Here is a 17,680-nt window from a genome sequence, read left to right as displayed (position 1 = left end):
CTTATGAAAGTCCAGTATCCTACTTCAGAAGAAATGCTTACCTGACTCACAGCCCTTTCGCTATCACTGGAGGAAAGGAATATGATTTCAGTGAGACCTATGTTTAGGATTCCTGTCTTTACTTAGCTGTGACATATCCGCTATTATGAGTCTCTAACACTGGAGAGAGTCTGACAGTCTAGCACATTTCTGTTGGTGAAAGACCTGTTGTTACTATCATCAAGCCACTGCACATTGAATGTTGCTGGCCCTCGCACCTTACAAGGTGTTTAGGGGCAACATGAACCTTGTTGGCTGCTGTGAGCTTAGTGATTCCTGAGAACACTTACGAACTAAGCAGAGACAGAAACATGGCACTATTAATTATATTAAATACCTGCTTTGTGATTGTTCTTGCTACTTCCCAACCTTGCCAGACTCCTGAAGACTTTGTGGCTGTCGCTTCTCCAGGACATGTCATGATTGGAGGTTTGTTCGCCATTCATGAGAAAATGTTGCCCTCAGAAGATCATCCCAGACGACCACAAATTCACAAGTGTGCTGGGTGAGTAGAGCTTCCAGAAAACACATCTAGTTTTGCAAGGTTATGCTGAGAGGCTAGAACATGTGAGCCATTTCCTTATGTTAATAGCCAAGTTGTTCGATCAAGTTGAACTCTTATATTTTTCAAGTTGCTAAGATGGGCTTCACAGTCTTAAAAAGAGGTTTACTCAGACTGAGGTGAAGAAAACTTTACATTAGTGTACTTCTTGGATTGTGGGTTTTTTTTAATCCCTTAAAAATACAAATGACTCCAAAAACAGTACTTACAAAACCATTTGGTGTAAACCAACTGAACAACTCATGGGGGGAGGAGAAAAGGGGGAGGAGGTAACAAATTGTACAAGGTGCCTAAGGATAATTCTTAATACTTGTTTTTCTGATTTCTAACCACAACAGTTAGAGATCTAAAAAAAAAAACATGCTTTGAGTCTAAGAAGCAAGTACTTTGATAGTGATAAAATGCTAGTATCTAACTATAAGAGTAAAAAAAAAGACACATTTCATATTACAGAATATTAAACCAAGGGTGTGAAATGATCTCAAACTTCTCCAGAAAAGATTTAATCTTGTAATATAGCCTTCACTTCAGTAGCTAGGCAACAGTGAGTCATGCACATAATCCTAGTTACTCAAGAGGATGAGATCTGAACATCATAATTGGAAGCCAGCCGGGCAGACAAATCCATGAGATTTTTGTATCTAATTAATCAGCAAAAACTAGAGCTGGAAATGTGACTCAAGTGGTAGAGTGCTGCCCTGTGTTAAAGAAAACAGCAAGAGCATGAGGCCTTGACTTTAAGCATCACTAGAGGGGCTCGGGATCTGGCTCAGTGGAAGAGCGCCTACCTGGCCAGCGCAAGGCCCCAAGTTCAGTCCTCAGCTCTGGGGGAAGAAAATTAAAACTATAAAAGCATCACTAGAGACCACCACCACCCACAAAGGAGGGAAGGGAGGGAGGGAGGAAGAGAAGGAAGGAGGGAGGGAGGGAAGAGAGGTGGGAGGCAAGAAGAGAAGGAAAGAGGGAGGGATAAAGGGAAGGAAGGAAGGTGGAGGGAGAGAGGAATAAAGGAAAGAATCTGCTTTCTAATCTTAAAAATGTCCATCAAAAATCATTCTCAAAGTTTCTACATGTCAAAGGATAAGCTTAATTTATCCAAAAATTGTCTAATGCAGAACTAGAGATAAGATGAAGTATTATCACATCCATAAAAATCATTTCTTTATTTCAAAATGTACTGTTTTCTCAACAGCTTTGAAATATCAGTCTTTCTTCAGACTCTTGCCATGATCCACAGCATTGAGATGATCAATAATTCAACTCTGTTGTCTGGAGTCAAACTGGGCTATGAAATCTATGACACATGTACAGAAGTCACAGCAGCCATGGCGGCCACCCTGAGGTTTCTTTCTAAATTCAACTGCTCTAGAGAAACAGTGGAGTTTCAGTGTGACTATTCCAGCTACGAGCCCAGGGTTAAGGCTGTCATAGGTGCTGGATACTCAGAAATAACCATGGCTGTCTCCAGGATGTTAAACTTACAGCTCATGCCACAGGTAGGTTTTGCCTTATTTCTGGAGAAATTAGTGAGAGACCCACTTGAACATTAGTCAAGTGTAGTTCTGGCTGTTTCTAGCTGGATTTGAGTAGGACTCACATCTCTGAAGTGGCCAACTTTTGTTTTCTTCATAACATCAGTTGGGTTTTGAAAAGAGCAAAGGATCAGAGGATTTCCATACCAATGGGGACTTCTAAAGGGAGTGATATTTAACAACAAACTTTTATGAGAAATAATACTAAGGAAATTTGGGGGAATGGAAGAAAGAATTTGATATATTTGATGGAGGAAGCAGCAAGTGCAAAGGTAGAAGAATAGCAACAAGGGCATACAGTTAGATTAGCAGGAGCAGAAGGGAAACTTAAGAGATACATTTGTAGACAGACAAAAGCATGGTCATGTTGTATTTTATAAAATGTAGCATGAATTATTTGTATCTGAATATGATGCAACAGCTTTAGCTAGATATAAATGTAGACCTTACGTGGGCAACAAAGCTTAAAATACTTTATTTTTGGTTCTTTATGGAAAAGTTTGTTGGCCACTGGACTAGCTGTTTGTTTGGGTGATTTTGCCTAGAAGAAAATCACCAGCGTTGTGAATTAAACATGATTTTGTATGTCCTGGCATCCCAAAATGTGTGTTCTTTCTCTGATGGACTTCATTAATCTTGTATTTATCTCTAAAATGAAATAAAATAGTTTCCACTCTTGGCCCAGGCCAGAGATTGAAGACAGATATAGTGGTGCAAATGGAGATGTAAGATAGAACCAGAACTTTCTAAGAAGTTCTCTTATACAATATGAAATTATTAGAAAACAATAACTCTAAACATCCTTGACTATCATAATTAAAAGTATTTATAAAGTACAAATCTATGGAAAGGGTAAGATAGAAAAGACCAGAGAACTTCAAAAATAGTTATGAAAATCAAAGAGAGGAACACCTACTACCTTCAGTAGCCGCCTGGACCCCATCAAACACCGTAACTATAAGATGTTGTTCATTTCCAGGTGAGTTATGAATCCACTGTGGAAATCCTAAGCGATAAAGTCCGCTTTCCTTCATTTTTACGGACTGTCCCTAGTGATTTTTATCAAACTAAAGCAATGGCACACCTGATTCGGAAATCTGGATGGAACTGGATTGGCATCATAACCACAGATGATGACTATGGGCGATTGGCTCTCCACACTTTTACCATTCAAGCTGCAGCAAATAATGTGTGCATTGCTTTCAAAGAAGTTTTCCCAGCCTTCCTCTCAGATAATACCATCGAAATCAGAGTCAATCAGACACTTGAAACAATCATTGCAGAAGCCAAAGTTAATGTGATTGTGGTATTTCTGAGAAAATTCCATGTTTTCAGCCTCTTCAATAAAGCCATTGAAAAGAATATTAATAAGATCTGGATTGCTAGTGACAACTGGTCAACTGCCACCAAGATTATCACAATTCCTAATGTCAAAAAGATTGGCAAAGTTGTGGGGTTTACCTTCAGAAGAGGGGATTTGTCCTCTTTCCATTCCTTTCTTCAAACTCTGCACAAATATCCCAATATTAATAACAAACCCCTCCATGAATACACCATGCTTGTTTCTGCTTGTGAGCATGTTCAAAACAGTGAATTAAGTAAGTGCATTTCCAACCATTCTCAGGAGAATTTGACCTACAAAGCTAAAAAGGCTATGGAAATAAACTGCATGAAAAATGACTTCCTCTGGCATTATACTGAGCCAGGACTCATTCATAGTGTTCAACTTGCAGTGCTTGCTCTTGGTTATGCCATTCGAGATCTGTGCCAAGTTCGAGACTGCCAGAAACCCAACGCCTTTCAGACATGGGAGGTACTAACCCATATGTCCCAGAAATCTCTCCTGCCATCATCTCTCTGTCTCCTTCTTTGCTTTATTCTTACAAAGATTTATCTTAACATCTCTTAGTGTTACTCTTTTATAAGTAGAAACTCTTTATGTGAATAACCTGCATGTGTATCATAGTTCTTTTTTTTTTTTACTGCATACATTAACATTTTATATCATAGTTCTTTAAGGTCATAGAGTTCTATTTTACCCCTCAATTCCTTCTTGTCTGATGGAAGGAACTTTTATTCTTTTATTTTCCAAGAAGATTCTATTGAAAGTACTATCTTTGTTGAATTTATGGATTATCACACATCATATAAAGTCTTGTTTAATGATATGAATCAACATTAGAATGTATGAATTATTCTTTTTGTTTTCACTAAACAGTATTAGCTGAAATGTTTGATATGAAAAGTGTTTCTGGTTTGGGGATTTTTTTTTTTTTAGATTTTGAACTATCTGCGTACATATGAGATATCCGAGAGCTAGGACTCATGTCTATAAACAAAATTCATTTTTGCCTCCATATTTTATGCAGGGTATTTCTACATTCACCTGCCATAAGACTGTGAGGAATTTCCCACATGTGGTTTCATGTTGCTACTCAAAACCCTTCAGATTTTATAGCATCTTGCATCTCAGTTTTGGATTAGGGATAGCCAACCTGTGTCATGGATCTGGGAACTAAGGGAAGAAAGTCCTATCAACATGATACCCATCTCGATGTCACAGGCTTTGTTGTTTGAATCCCAACACCTCCAGTTAGACTCTTACTGAATTCCTAATACTTCTTAAAAGGAATGCTGCTGAGTCAATTATATTATTTTAGATTTAAATGAATCCACAACTGTGCATTAAAAAAGTGTTTCCTTTATTCCCTGATAAGCTTAATGAAATGTCAAGCTTAGTATAGCTCTATTTAGTAAAAGATTTTTACTATATTTTCTTAAGTGCCTATGTCCAAAGCAATTAAAAGCAAATTGATGGGCTGGGAATATGGTCTAGTGGCAAGAGTGCTTGCCTTGCAAACATGAAGCCCTGAGTTCGATTCCACAGCACCACATATATAGAAAACAGCCAGAACTGGCGCTGTGGCTCAAGTGGCAGAGTGCTAGCCTTGAGCAAAAAGAAAGCCAGGGACAGTGCTCAGGCCCTGAGTCCAAGCCCAGGACTGGCAAAAATAAATAAATAAATAAATAAATAAATAAATAAATGCAAATTGATGGTAAGTTTTAACTCATAAAAAAATTTTCTCATAATGTGTTCATTCAAAATCAAACTTAGATGCGCTGGGGCAGAATGGAAATACAAAGCACATATATTTCATACTTATAAGTGAAAAGAAAGCAAAAGAATACAACTTTTTTCTTCTGATCATGTAACTTCATATACAAACTGGATATTTCTACTTTTTTATGTTTTTGCTGTGTGTGAGTGTGTGTGTGTGTGTGTGTGTGTGTGTGTGTGTGTGTGTATGCTGGGAAATGAACTAGGACTTTGCACATTACCATATGTAGTCTACCACTAAGCTATGTCCTCAGCCTCTATCTCCCACTTGTATTTTAATTACCCAAAAACATAAGCTCCAAGGTCAGAGGAAACAAGTTGACATTTGGATGGATCATGTAGTATAAATTGCTTGTTCTCAAGTTGATTTATTTTCATTTGTAACTAACATACATATTGTAGATAACATTGCACATATTTAATGGGCATATATTGCCCATTTTCCAACTTGTAAATGCAAAGCCCAAAGTCTAATAGAGATGGAAAACTAATGATCTTTACTGTGTGCAGTCCTTGGGCTTGAACTCAGGATCTGTTTGCTGTCCTTGAATATTTTTGCACAAGGCTAGTGCTCAACCACTAAAGCCACAGTGCCACTTCCGACTGTTGGGGTGGTTAGGTGGAGATAAGAGTCTCACAGACTTCCTGTCCAGGTTGGCTTGAAACCACAATTCTCAGATCTCAGCATCCTGAGTAGCTAGAATTACAGGCATGAGACACCAATGCCCAACAACTAATGATTTTTTTTAACCAAACACTCTTAGGATTATATGTCTAATGATTTTTATGTTTATTTATTAATCTGCTTATTTGTCTTTTTTTGAGCAGTCTTGCTACATAGCCCAGGTGGGCCTCAAACTCAAAAATATCCTGCCTCAACCTCCTAAGTGCTGGGGCTATTACACTATCCTTTATTTGATGATTTTTAAATATCTATTTGAAACTTTCCCTTTGTAGTATAACTTTAAAGAGGGGGTTGAGAAAATTATAGATTATTAGTTTTGGATTGCTATTCTTCTCTATAACTAGTCTTCAGTATACTCTAAGTTCAGCATAACATTTTCGTGTGTGTGTGTGTGTGTGTGTGTGTGTGTGTGTTACTGATGTTTAAACAAAGAGCCTCATATTTGCTGTGCTAGCCCTCTACCATTTGACCTACAACCCTATTTTTTACTGGTTATTTTGGAGATTGAGTACATTGACCTTTTCTGCCTGGACTGCTCTTAAGCAGCAGTCTGCCAGGCCTTGGCCTTATTTCAGGTATGAGACACCAGATACCCTTCTTAGTTTGTCATTTTCTAATGCATGTCAGTAGTTTGGGCCTTAAGTATCACAAAAAAGCAAACCACTTTACAAAAAGAATAGGCCTTGGAAAAAAGAAATAGGCTTCATTATGGTAATAAAACCAATACATATAATTTTAGGGATGAGAGATTGAAGAGAGGAAGAATAACTATAGAGACAGAGGAGATAGAGAAGAATGGATATATTTTTAAACAAAAAAAAACACAAGGAAAAAAAAAACAAAGAGGAGCTTCTTACCTATGAAAGATCTGGGAAAGTATTTAAAATCAGGACTATGACTCAAACATTTTGAAGAAATCACTTGAGAAAGTCTACTCTAAATATTCTAAAATGTTGTATTTAAATACTGGGAGCCTGGGGTCATTCTTTATGCCCTAAGGACCTGTTAATCTAGAAACAAACAGACACAGATTAGAATGAAGGGGTAGTGAGTGACTTGCTCCTTTGATCAGGATGCAAATGAGCCACATCTGTTCAATGCCAGATTCAGTAGGACACAAGAAGCAAACAATTACCTTTTTATGAAAAAAAAGTCTTAAAACAACACTACATTTTAAAAATCAGCAGCATTTAGGATCTTTAACTAGGAATGTACACTTAAAATTACTCAGTCTTTAGCAAACTTGCTAATTTTAAGTGATACTTTCTGGATGTTTTTCATAATTCAAAGGGGTTGAAACAATTCAAAAGGGATTCATTCTTCCTAGCACTTGAGAATCATATTTATTTTGGCTCTGTATTTGGTGATATTTGTCATCAGCACTTGGGAATAGCACAGTCACATTTATTTTATTCAGCTGCCTGACTATCTGCTCCATTTCCATGAGCTTATTGAAGAAAGAAGAAGTACATAGGAAGCCTAAGTAGAGAATAAGAGATTGAAAGGCCATGCAATTTTGTCCTGGTACCCATGCTGTCTTTTTCCTTAATGATGTTTTCTGGAGAGTCACAGAGAACATATGAACTAACTATGTAAGTCATATGGGACACATCTTTATTTTTAAGTCATCTCCAACTACTATACAACTTGACTGTCAGTGTTCCTCTGCCAACCATAACACCTTGACTAGTAAAGCCTCTTGGATTTTGTTCTTAGAAACATGGTATCATAATGTATTCAAAGCCTAAAGTATGAAACTGTAACCGCTCTGTATATCAGTTTGACAATTTAAAAAATTTTTTCAAAAAAAAAATAAAGTAAAATAGGAGACAAAAAAAGAAGCATGGTATCATCATGCAGAGATAATCATAGAAATGCAAATCTCAGTCTCAAAAGTGTAATGTGAACTGGTAAAGAAGGTCAGGGTCTTCACTAAAAAAGTAAATAATTGATTACAAAATTAATAGCTTAATAATAAGGTGGTATTCAAATTTTTCCTTAACCAAAGCAAATTTTCCACTGTATTTAATGAATATATTGTCTTATTTGCCTCTATCCTCTTTCCTGTAAGAACAAGCATAAAAATGTGCAAGTTCATTTCCCTTATATAATGCTATCATTATTTACAGAATATATGTGTCAAAGCTTTACCCTGTAAAACCTAATTAAATGCAGGAGTAAAACAGGTGGAAATTTCAAACAGAAGAGGGGAAGAAGATATGCTCCATAAAGAATGGAATTAGTAGGGCTTACAAGGGCATATTGCCTAAGGAAAGGACAGAATTTAAATCAGTACCTAGGAAAAAGTGAGACTGTGGCATATTTATTTTTGTTCCCTCCGCTTTTTCTTCCAGGAAATTCTAAAATAATATTTTGACTAATTCTACCATGCTAGAGCTGATAACCCACCTTTTGAAAGTAATTAATTTGCATTTATTAGAAAAAAAATGCCAGATCTGATATTCTGCCTTTTTTAAGTAATTGATTTACATTCATTAGTAGAAATAATGAATCTGTAGAAAAGTAATAAAAATCAATAATACAGTTAAGAATTTTGCTAAAGTGACATCTGCACATTGGCATGACCATTTTGGCTAATATATTTACATTACAATGCAACTCAATTGCTCAAAAAGAATTCATTGCAAAGGAATCAAATATTAAATCAGAAAAATTTCTGCCTCATTTAATGAACTTTTAACCCTCCCCCACAAAAACTCCACATAGAACCATAGATGTATGGGAAAAATGGGCCATAATGGGTGCATTCAGAGGACATTAATTACATATCAAGTTAATGATAGGGCCAGAACTACAACTTATTTTCCTGCCTTCAACTTGTATCCTTCTTTTGGAATGTAAGCTCAATGTGGCTTCTCACATGTCTGTGGGGCCTTTCCTATTGTAGTGCTGTCACGTGCCAGTAATCCCTGTAAAAATGTTGCAGTGAGACAAATAATTTCTACTGCAATTCTTTCCCCTTAAATTGAAAAATATTTTATGAACAAAGAATAATTGAATTTAGAGGTCATGTTACTATGTATCCATTCACTGAAACAAACTTCAGAACCATCTGAGATAAAGACAATATAATGAAGAATGAAACAGAATTCCAGCACCAGGGATCTGTGTTCAAAACAACCCATTCTGAAATTCTTCAGTGTGGATGTGTACAGATACTTAGATTTCAATTTTATCATCAGGAGAAACTACTACCTATAAAACCTAACTTGTTTTTAGATTTTACATGCTAAAACTGCCAGGCATAGAAACTAGAACGGAAATGGAACTCTCTTTTTTTTTCTAGATATTAAAGTGTTCCCCAGCCAGTGACAAAAAAAAAAAATCCTTCTTTTCCTTAACTTTTAAGTCATATTTTTTTTTTCCAGTCCTGGGGCTTGTACTCAGGGCCTGACCACTGTCCCTGGCTTCTTTTTGCTCAAGGCTAGCACTCTACCATTTGAGCCCCAGCACCACTTCTGGCTTTTTTTCTGTATATGTGGTGCTAAGGGATCAAACCCAGGGTTTCATGTACGCTAGGCAAGCACTCTACCACTAGGCCACATCCCCAGCCCCTAAGTCATATTTTTAATAAGGTAGTGTTATAACTAGGATAAAAGATGAACTTATAATGCTTATATTCAGTGTTCACTTATATTTTTATTTTTTACAGTTGCTTGACATGTTGAAAAATGTGACCTTCACTGATGGAAGAAATTCATTTCATTTTGACACTAATGGGGATTTGAACACTGGGTATGATGTGGTCCTCTGGAAGGAGATTAATGGCCACATGACTATTGCCAAGATGGCTGAATATGACCTGCAGAATGATGTCTTCATCACTGCAAACCAAGAAACAAAAAATGAATTCAAGAAACTTAAGGTAATTCTGTTGGAAGCTGCTTTGCAGCATCACATCAATTGTTACCTCACCTGGAAAAGTCCTTGACTCCCCCAGGACTTCCAAACACCCTCCCACCTATTCAGTGGTCCCACATGCCTCCTTAAATTCCAGGGCCAACAATGTGACACTCTTGTGGTTTATCCTTAATCCTCATGCCTCTCTCTCTTCATCTTATACAATCTTGGCTAAATTCACCTTTCTGACCAATCAGTGTAACTCCTATGTAGCTTGGAGGGGAAGAAAAACAGGAAAAGAAAAGATTTGCTGATTGATTTCAGTCTGAATTTGTAATCTCTAACCTTCCAGAGGGCCTTTGTGTTTAAGTTAGATTGGATATGCTCCATGGATGTCATGATAAGCATTTTCTTCTAAAAAATATAAAAGTTTGTTAATTTACTATTGTTCTTATATAGTGGAACTCTTCATTCAGTATGGGATTCTAATTTCCAAGTCATCATTTCCTTCTGTGATCTACCATTACACATATCTCCAATTTCCACAACCTTTTATATATTTTAAGATTATTCATATGCCTTAACATAGCAAAACTTAATGCTATTAAAAAATCCAAAGATAGTAGGTAGTCAATATTTCCTTAAATTGAGGATCATTCTTTATTTTTAAAAATTTTTAAAAATGCATATAAAAAGTAGAAGATTAAAAAATCTACTTGGAATTTCTTTTCACTTTGAACATAGAAAATTCTATCTAAATGCTCCAAAGAATGTAGTCCAGGACAAATGAAGAAAACCACAAGAAGTCAACACATCTGCTGCTATGAGTGTGTGAGCTGTCCTGAAAACCACTATAGCAACCAGACAGGTAAGAGTCACTACAGCTCCGGCAGTGGCTCATCCAGTCCTCCTTCTCTTAAGCTGATGTTCTATACACTAATTCTATATTCTCACTGAGAAAAGTAAGGAAGCTTCCCAAGCTCTTGTTAGATTCAATTCCAGTGAAATTTCATTTAATCTTGGAAGTTGCTATCCACAATGGATGCCCATTAAATACCAGAAATATAGAAATAAGTTCACTTCCAAGAAAGAATGCCATTCCTTCACACATGATTCCTTGAAACCATTTTTAAGCATAAGTCTGTTGTTAATTTTTGTCCCAGGCATCTATCCCTGTACAGACATACTAATGGGAGGACACAAATTACAAATCAGTCAATGTTGAGTTAGCTAAACCAAGTATAACAGAAACTCAAGCACTGAGAATTAAGAAGTAGGCACCCAGTCTCAAAAGATCTTAATATTGTATAAAGAAGTAAAAGTTAAGCCCCCCAAAATACGAAGTTGCTGGGAGACAAAGGGACCAGCTACCAACAGAGTTGAGGAACTAATCACTGATTGTTTTCCCCCTCTGTCTTTATCAAGTTGACAAGATCAGAGCAAAATACACAAAGCACAAAAGTGACGCTGGGCGCTGTTGGCTCATTCCTGTAAGCCTAGCTATTCAGGAAGCTGAGATCTAAGGATTGAGGTTTGAAGCCAGCCCAGACAGGCAAATCTGAGTATCTTATCTTCAGTTAACTTGCCAAAAGCCAGAGTGGAAGTATGGCTCAAGTGGTAGAGTTCCAGCCTTGAATGAAAATGCTAAGTGAGAGCACAAGCCCCTTTAACAAGCACAAAAACAAAGCACAAGAGTGAAGCCATCAGGCTTAAGAGAACTAAAAGTAATTCCCGGTACTTTCCAGGATGAAGCCTACTTTAAAAGCATCATATTTCTTTGTTTATTGCAGCATCCATCTTCTGTAAAAGATAATGTGTGTTCTTTGTTTCCTTATTAGCTTCAAAGTGAGAAAAAATACCAGTGAAAACATTCCAATATTCATAGTCTACCATTGCCTTTTAAAATGTCATCCATACCAAGCTGAGAGAAGCCACGCTTCCTAATTGACTAAATCACAGTGGTTAAGAGGGAGTCAGGAATCAAAGCTTCCAGAAGCTTCATCAAGTGACAGAACAAAAATACAGAGATAAAAAGCAACATTTTCTTCCCATAAAGAGATATGGGAATTGTCATAGATCCACTCTGATAACCAGGGAAAGTGGCTCCCAAGATCAAGTGTGGAGGACTGAGAAGACTCTGGGGAGCTGGGAGTCAGGGCGGCCCAGGACAGCATGTGTCCTGTGCATCTCACACACATGGTTCTCATACATGGACAAGGCAAAGAAATGTCCCCAGAGTCAATGAAATGGCAGACTTTCACGACTGTGGTTAAGCAGAAAAAACAAGCATGGATCTGGATAAGAAAGTTGGGTTTGAAAACAGCAGGAGGTGGAAGGAGTCGTGGAGTTTAATAATAAAATCACTGCCTCACTTTAAGGTTATACACTTTAAAAGTGGACCAGCACTTTCAACTTGCGTGTATAATTCACGGATGCTGATTGAGATTTTGTGCCTGGTGTTGGGAAACTGTCATGTTGAGGGGCTGGAATTGGGTAGAGGATACAGGCAAACCCCGAAGCTCCGTCATCAGTTATTCACCCTATCCAGAATCAGCATAACTACTGCTCACAGTCATCACTAGAGGTGTGAGTGGCTCACTAAAATCTATGTGGGCAAAAAATAAACTTTAATTCTTCATCAACTACCACTGACTATAATCTTGTCTTACCTCATTTTCAGAAAGGAACTTCATGTATTAACTGAAATGTGGTAAATTTGAATACTGTAATTCCTTAGAAAGGCAAAGTCAAAGTTCAACAAAATAAACACCAGGAAGAGGTACTTGAAAGAGTTGGGATGGGGTCAAGAGGATAAGGGTAGATGAATGAAGAGGAAAAAGGGGGGGAATGCAGTCAAGAATTCAGTGTATTTCTTACAAAATTAAGAAGAATAGCAGTCGAGAGGGATGAGTGAGAATGTTGAGAGGAATGACATTGATCAAAACACATTGTATTCAGAAATCATTTTGTTCAATGGAAACTCCTTTCTACAATTAAAGATAATTTAAAATACATAAACAAAAAGAATTCTTTAAAGAGGGACTTGAATCTCTTAGAGAGCCCCAGCCACATTACCTCTACTGTTAAAGAAATTGCAGCCTAATTCATAATAGCAGCTGCCACACTATTGGTCTCAGAAGTCTCAATGTGGACTCCAATAAAACCAGCTTTCTTTTGGAGAATTTTTTTTATTTCCTAAAGACTTTATAGCAGGGTTGACTTTTTTGTCTTATTTTTTCTCTTCTTCTCTTTCTCTTCCCTTCTTTCCACCTTTCTTTCTTATGGATATATATGTTTATATATTTATTTTTAAATTAGTATATATATGTTTATATATTTATTTTTAAATTAGTAACTATTTTAACCTATATCAGTTTTCTAGTCAGGTGTAGAACTGCAGAAGTCTCATTGGTAGTCAATGGAAAATTACCTAGTTTAAATATTTTACATGTAATTGAGTCTCTTCTGCCTTTCAGATATGGACCACTGTCTCTTATGTAACAATGAGACACACTGGGCTCCTGTAAGGAGTGCCACATGCTTTGAAAAGGAAGTCGAATTCCTTGACTGGGATGATTCCTTGGCTATTCTGCTTGTGGCCCTGTCTCTGTTGGGAATCACATTTGTTCTGGCCATCGGAATAATATTTACAAGAAACCTGAATACACCTGTTGTGAAGTCATCTGGGGGATTAATGGTCTGCTATGTGATTCTCTTCTGCCATTTTCTCAACTTTGCTAGCACTGGGTTTTTCATTGGGGAGCCACAAGATTTCACGTGCAGAACCAGGCAGACACTATTTGGGGTCAGCTTTACTCTCTGCATCTCCTGCATTCTGATGAAGTCCCTGAAAATTTTACTAGCATTCAGCTTTGATCCCAAGTTACAGAACTTCCTGAAGTGCCTCTATAAACCGATCCTGATCATCGCCACTTGCACGGGGGTCCAGGTTGTCATTTGCACCCTCTGGCTCATGTTCGCTGCACCTGCTGTGGATGAAAACGTCTCCTTGCCCAAGGTGATCATCCTGGAATGTGAAGAGGGGTCCCTTCTTGCTTTGGCCACCATGCTCGGCTACATTGCCATTCTGGCTTTCATTTGCTTCATATTTGCCTTCAAAGGGCGGAAACTCCCTGAGAATTACAACGAAGCCAAGTTCATAACATTTGGCATGCTCATTTACTTCATAGCATGGGTCACGTTCATCCCAGTGTATGCTACCACATTCGGCAAGTATTTGCCTGCTGTGGAGATTATCGTGATTTTAATATCCAACTATGGGATCCTGTGTTGCATGTTCTTCCCCAAATGCTATGTCATTCTTTACAAGCGAGAGACTAACACAAAGTCTGCCTTCCTCCAGATGCTTTACAGCTACTCTTCTCACAGTGTCGACAGCCTGGCCGTGAGTCCCGTCTCCCTGGATGCCTCCAAAGGCATGGTGGCTACCAACCCCAGGCCTGGAGGCGAGCCTGCAGCCTGGCAGAAAGGCAAAGGCCTCCAGACACAAGCATTCCCACACATCTGCCAAGAAAGTGCCACCATTGTGCAAAAGACTTTGCCTAGGAAAAGAATTTCAAGTATCTGAGAGAGCTTTTAGGAGATGCCACAGACTAGAGTAGGATGTTACCTTGGCCTTTGTTTCTTAAGATGTGCATTTACTTTCCTGGCTAGGTTTCCTATGTGTTTTCTCTGTCATCATCTTCACCAATGTTGCTTTGATATTCTCTGTCCCACTGCCCCTAGTTGTCTTAGCCTCTTTCCTCTTAGGCCAGTGGTAAAAGCTTTCTCTTCTGTTCAGTATGAACCCATCAACTACCGCCTCTGGTCCATCTTCCCACACATCTCAACCCTCTTTCTTTGTATGGCTGCTGCTGCTTTCTTAAGCATCTTCCCCTTGCCATGCTCTTGCCTCAGAGGAAATGGCCAAGTATTTGAGCCATTGTTAGGAACCAGGTGATAAAAGCTGGATTTTGTGGAACAAGAAGCAGGAAGGGATCATTCCTGATCTCAAAGAATACACAGTCCAGGATAGCATACTTTGCCTCCCTGTGGGGAGTCTGGGATTGTCACATGCATAGGCACTGTGGCACATGACATGGAGAAGTTGCAGTTAGCCATCCTGAAGGACGAAGGAAGGGTGAGATGAAGAATATGATACTTGCATGAAGCCCCAGGAATGACTTCATTAATTAAAGTGCCGACTAGTGCTGTCCTTAGACCCTATAAGCCTCTCGAGAAGCTAAAATCACTGGCATCTGCTACCAGCACCCAACTTAACTTGATTCTTAAACGTGATAGTCCCCAGTTGCATTTACAATCAACACATTCCTCACACATTACAAGATTATGCATTTCTGTGTCCTAACTTTGACACAAACAACTCCCAGACACATATCTGGCCCAGATTCCTCTCTAGTCAGCCCATCTGCTTCCTCCTCTGACCCTTCAAAGCCAACAGACCAAAAATACAATGCATCTTCTTTTGCTGAATTCCCTTCTCTCCTGTTTTCCACTTTTCAATATGCTCCCTCAGCTTTGCACTAATTGGGATGCAAGAATTCAGCCGTGTGTGTGTGTGTGTGTGTGTGTGTGTGTGTGTGTGTGTGTGTGCCAATCCTGGAGTTTGAACTCTGGGCTTTAGTGCTGTCCCTGAACTCCTTTTTGCTCAAGGCTACCACTGGAGCCACCGCTCCACTTATGGCATTTCTGTGATTAATTAGAGATAAGAGTCTCACAGGGCTGGGGATATGGCCTAGTGGCAAGAGTGCCTGCCTCATATACATGAGGCCCTGGGTTCGATTCCCCAGCACCACATATATGGAAAATGGCCAGAAGTGGTGCTGTGGCTCAGGTGGCAGAGTGCTAGCCTTGAGCGGGTAGAAGCCAGGGACAGTTCTCAGGCCCTGAGTCCAAGCCCCAGGACTGGCCAAAAAAAAAATAGTCTCACAAACTTTCTTGCCTATGCTGACTTTAAATGGAGATTCTCAGAACTCCTGACTAGCTAGGATTATAGACCCGAGCTACTGGCACCCAGCAAGAAATTCATTCTTGAATAAATAATCTTTGCCCTTTTAACACCGTGATTTGTCATTTGTTTTCTAACACCTACATTTTCTCAAAGCTTTGCCATATTGCTTCCTGTCATCACTTCCTCAAACACGTCACTCATCACCTCTTTTGCAGATTGTTGCAACTGACTTTGATCTCAAATATCTGATAGCGAGCATATAGAAACTTTTGGTAAGCTTTCTACTACTATTTCATCTATTTCTAATTTCCTTTCTTTTCTTTTTTGGTAGTACTAAGGAACTCAATGTTTTGTACTTACTACACAGGTACTCGACCACTCAACCCATGCCCCCCATCCTAATTTCTAGTTTCTATAGTAAAAAAAAAATCCCTTTCATGTTAACTCAATTTTTATTAAATCTTCCATAAGTCATAACTGGTGTGCAGGTTCCCATTCAGCACCTTCCGCCCTTTTCTTTCTGGTTTAGTGAACTTCAATAATAATTATGGTCATCGGTCCCACACCAAGATTTTATTAATAATGCTTCCAAGCCTGGGCTCTTCTCTCTCATTTTGTATCTTTATTGTCTATGGCTTCCTGTAGCATTCTAGCTAAACCCATCAGACAAGATGCACTTGCCTCTTCCAGAAAGTCTTCTTGCTTTCTGCCTCTGTCTTGTCACCTATTACACTCCACTGCATTTGCTTGCTTGTTTCTTAATTCATCTGGCTCTTACTAACTGCCTATATGTACCAGGCATAATTCTATGTATGAGGACCATAGAAAGAGAGAAAAGACAGACAAGATAGGTGCTCTCAGGCGATTTGCATTCTACTGTCTTCACCATTTGCCAGTGAAGTGTCAATGCCTTAGTAACAGCTGTCTCAATTACTCTTCCCTTTCTTCTCTCACTTCTAATACCACAGAATCATCCTAACACAGTTTCTCAGGACTTCACATCTCTATTGAGGAGAAACCATGTTTAGGATTCCCATCCTGACACAGAATACACATCACACAGATTATTAATTTGCCAAATATTTCTGAAGATGCCAGTCTCTTAGGAAAATTTAATAATCTTCTATTGCACTCATGATTAAGTTGAGTGTCCCTGCCTTGCAAAATAAGACCTTACAACTTAGACTATTTTTGAAAGAAAAATGAGACACTATCCTAGCTTATTGCTCAGCCTAAGTTTACTCACACACAATACATAAGATTGTTAGTGGAGGGCTGGGGATAAGGCCTAGTGGCAAGAGTGCTTTCCTCGCATACATGAGGCCCTGGGTTCGATTCCCCAACACCACATATACAGAAAATGGCCAGAAGTGGCCCTGTGGCTCAAGTGACAGAGTGCTAGCCTTGAGCAAGAAGAAGCCAGGGACAGTGCTCAAGCCCTGAGTCCAAGCCCCAGGACTGGCAAAAAAAAAAAAAAAAAAGATTGTTAGTGGATAAAACACTCCAGCCAGGTGAAAATGTCAATAAGTGAGTATTCTGTTTGTGATCTCACTGACATGTGATTCTGTTGTCATTAAAAACAGTTTCTCCTATTGATAAGAAATCAGAGTTGCAGGAGAATTTCCAAATTATTCAATGTAGTCACACAAAACAAAACCCCCAGCTCTGTTGTACCAATAGAACAAGGAAAGAAAACATTGGTTCATCATGGTTGGGAGTTTTACTACTATTACATAGATTTCATCCTTCAGTTCTGAATTCTTTGAAGCCAAAAGTAGATTTTTGATAAGCAAAAATCAAGCAAGTTAGAGAATGATACTTTAGTTTTATTTAAATTTTGAAGCTCTTAAATTAAATTGGATATAAGTGAAATTATTATTAGATCCTTTCGAAATAAAGTCTCTTCAAAAAT

General features: G+C 38.3%; 1 protein-coding gene across 2 annotated transcripts; it reads left to right on the top strand.

Annotated features, from left to right (window-relative positions):
• Nucleotides 1-311: 311 nt before the first annotated feature.
• Gprc6a (G protein-coupled receptor class C group 6 member A) lies at nucleotides 312-15,119 on the top strand. 2 transcript variants are annotated; one of them, XM_048353968.1, is made up of 7 exons: nucleotides 312-544; nucleotides 1,794-2,097; nucleotides 3,113-3,946; nucleotides 9,610-9,822; nucleotides 10,542-10,665; nucleotides 13,274-13,815; nucleotides 14,161-15,119. In XM_048353968.1, the coding sequence occupies exons 1-7, from the start codon at nucleotides 351-353 to the stop codon at nucleotides 14,383-14,385; spliced, it is 2,436 nt and encodes an 811-aa protein (XP_048209925.1). In that variant the 5' UTR covers nucleotides 312-350; the 3' UTR covers nucleotides 14,386-15,119. The 2 variants fall into 2 exon arrangements, with proteins under 2 accessions (XP_048209925.1, XP_048209924.1); XM_048353967.1 differs by having other exon boundaries at nucleotides 13,274-15,119.
• The last annotated feature ends 2,561 nt before the right edge of the window (nucleotides 15,120-17,680 follow it).

Source organism: Perognathus longimembris, chromosome 9, assembly GCF_023159225.1.
Source record: "Perognathus longimembris pacificus isolate PPM17 chromosome 9, ASM2315922v1, whole genome shotgun sequence".
Lineage (NCBI taxonomy): Eukaryota > Metazoa > Chordata > Mammalia > Rodentia > Heteromyidae > Perognathus > Perognathus longimembris.
Note: the sequence above shows the minus strand (reverse complement) of the source record. Positions and strands in the feature narration are given on the sequence as shown.

Coding starts and splice junctions, on each gene's coding strand:
- Gprc6a (XM_048353967.1), top strand. CDS start 351: ATGGCACTATTAATTATATTAAATACCTGCTTTGTGATTGTTCTTGCT. Junction 545..1,793: donor CAAATTCACAAGTGTGCTGG/GTGAGTAGAGCT, acceptor TTTTCTCAACAG/CTTTGAAATATCAGTCTTTC. Junction 2,098..3,112: donor ACTTACAGCTCATGCCACAG/GTAGGTTTTGCC, acceptor GTTCATTTCCAG/GTGAGTTATGAATCCACTGT.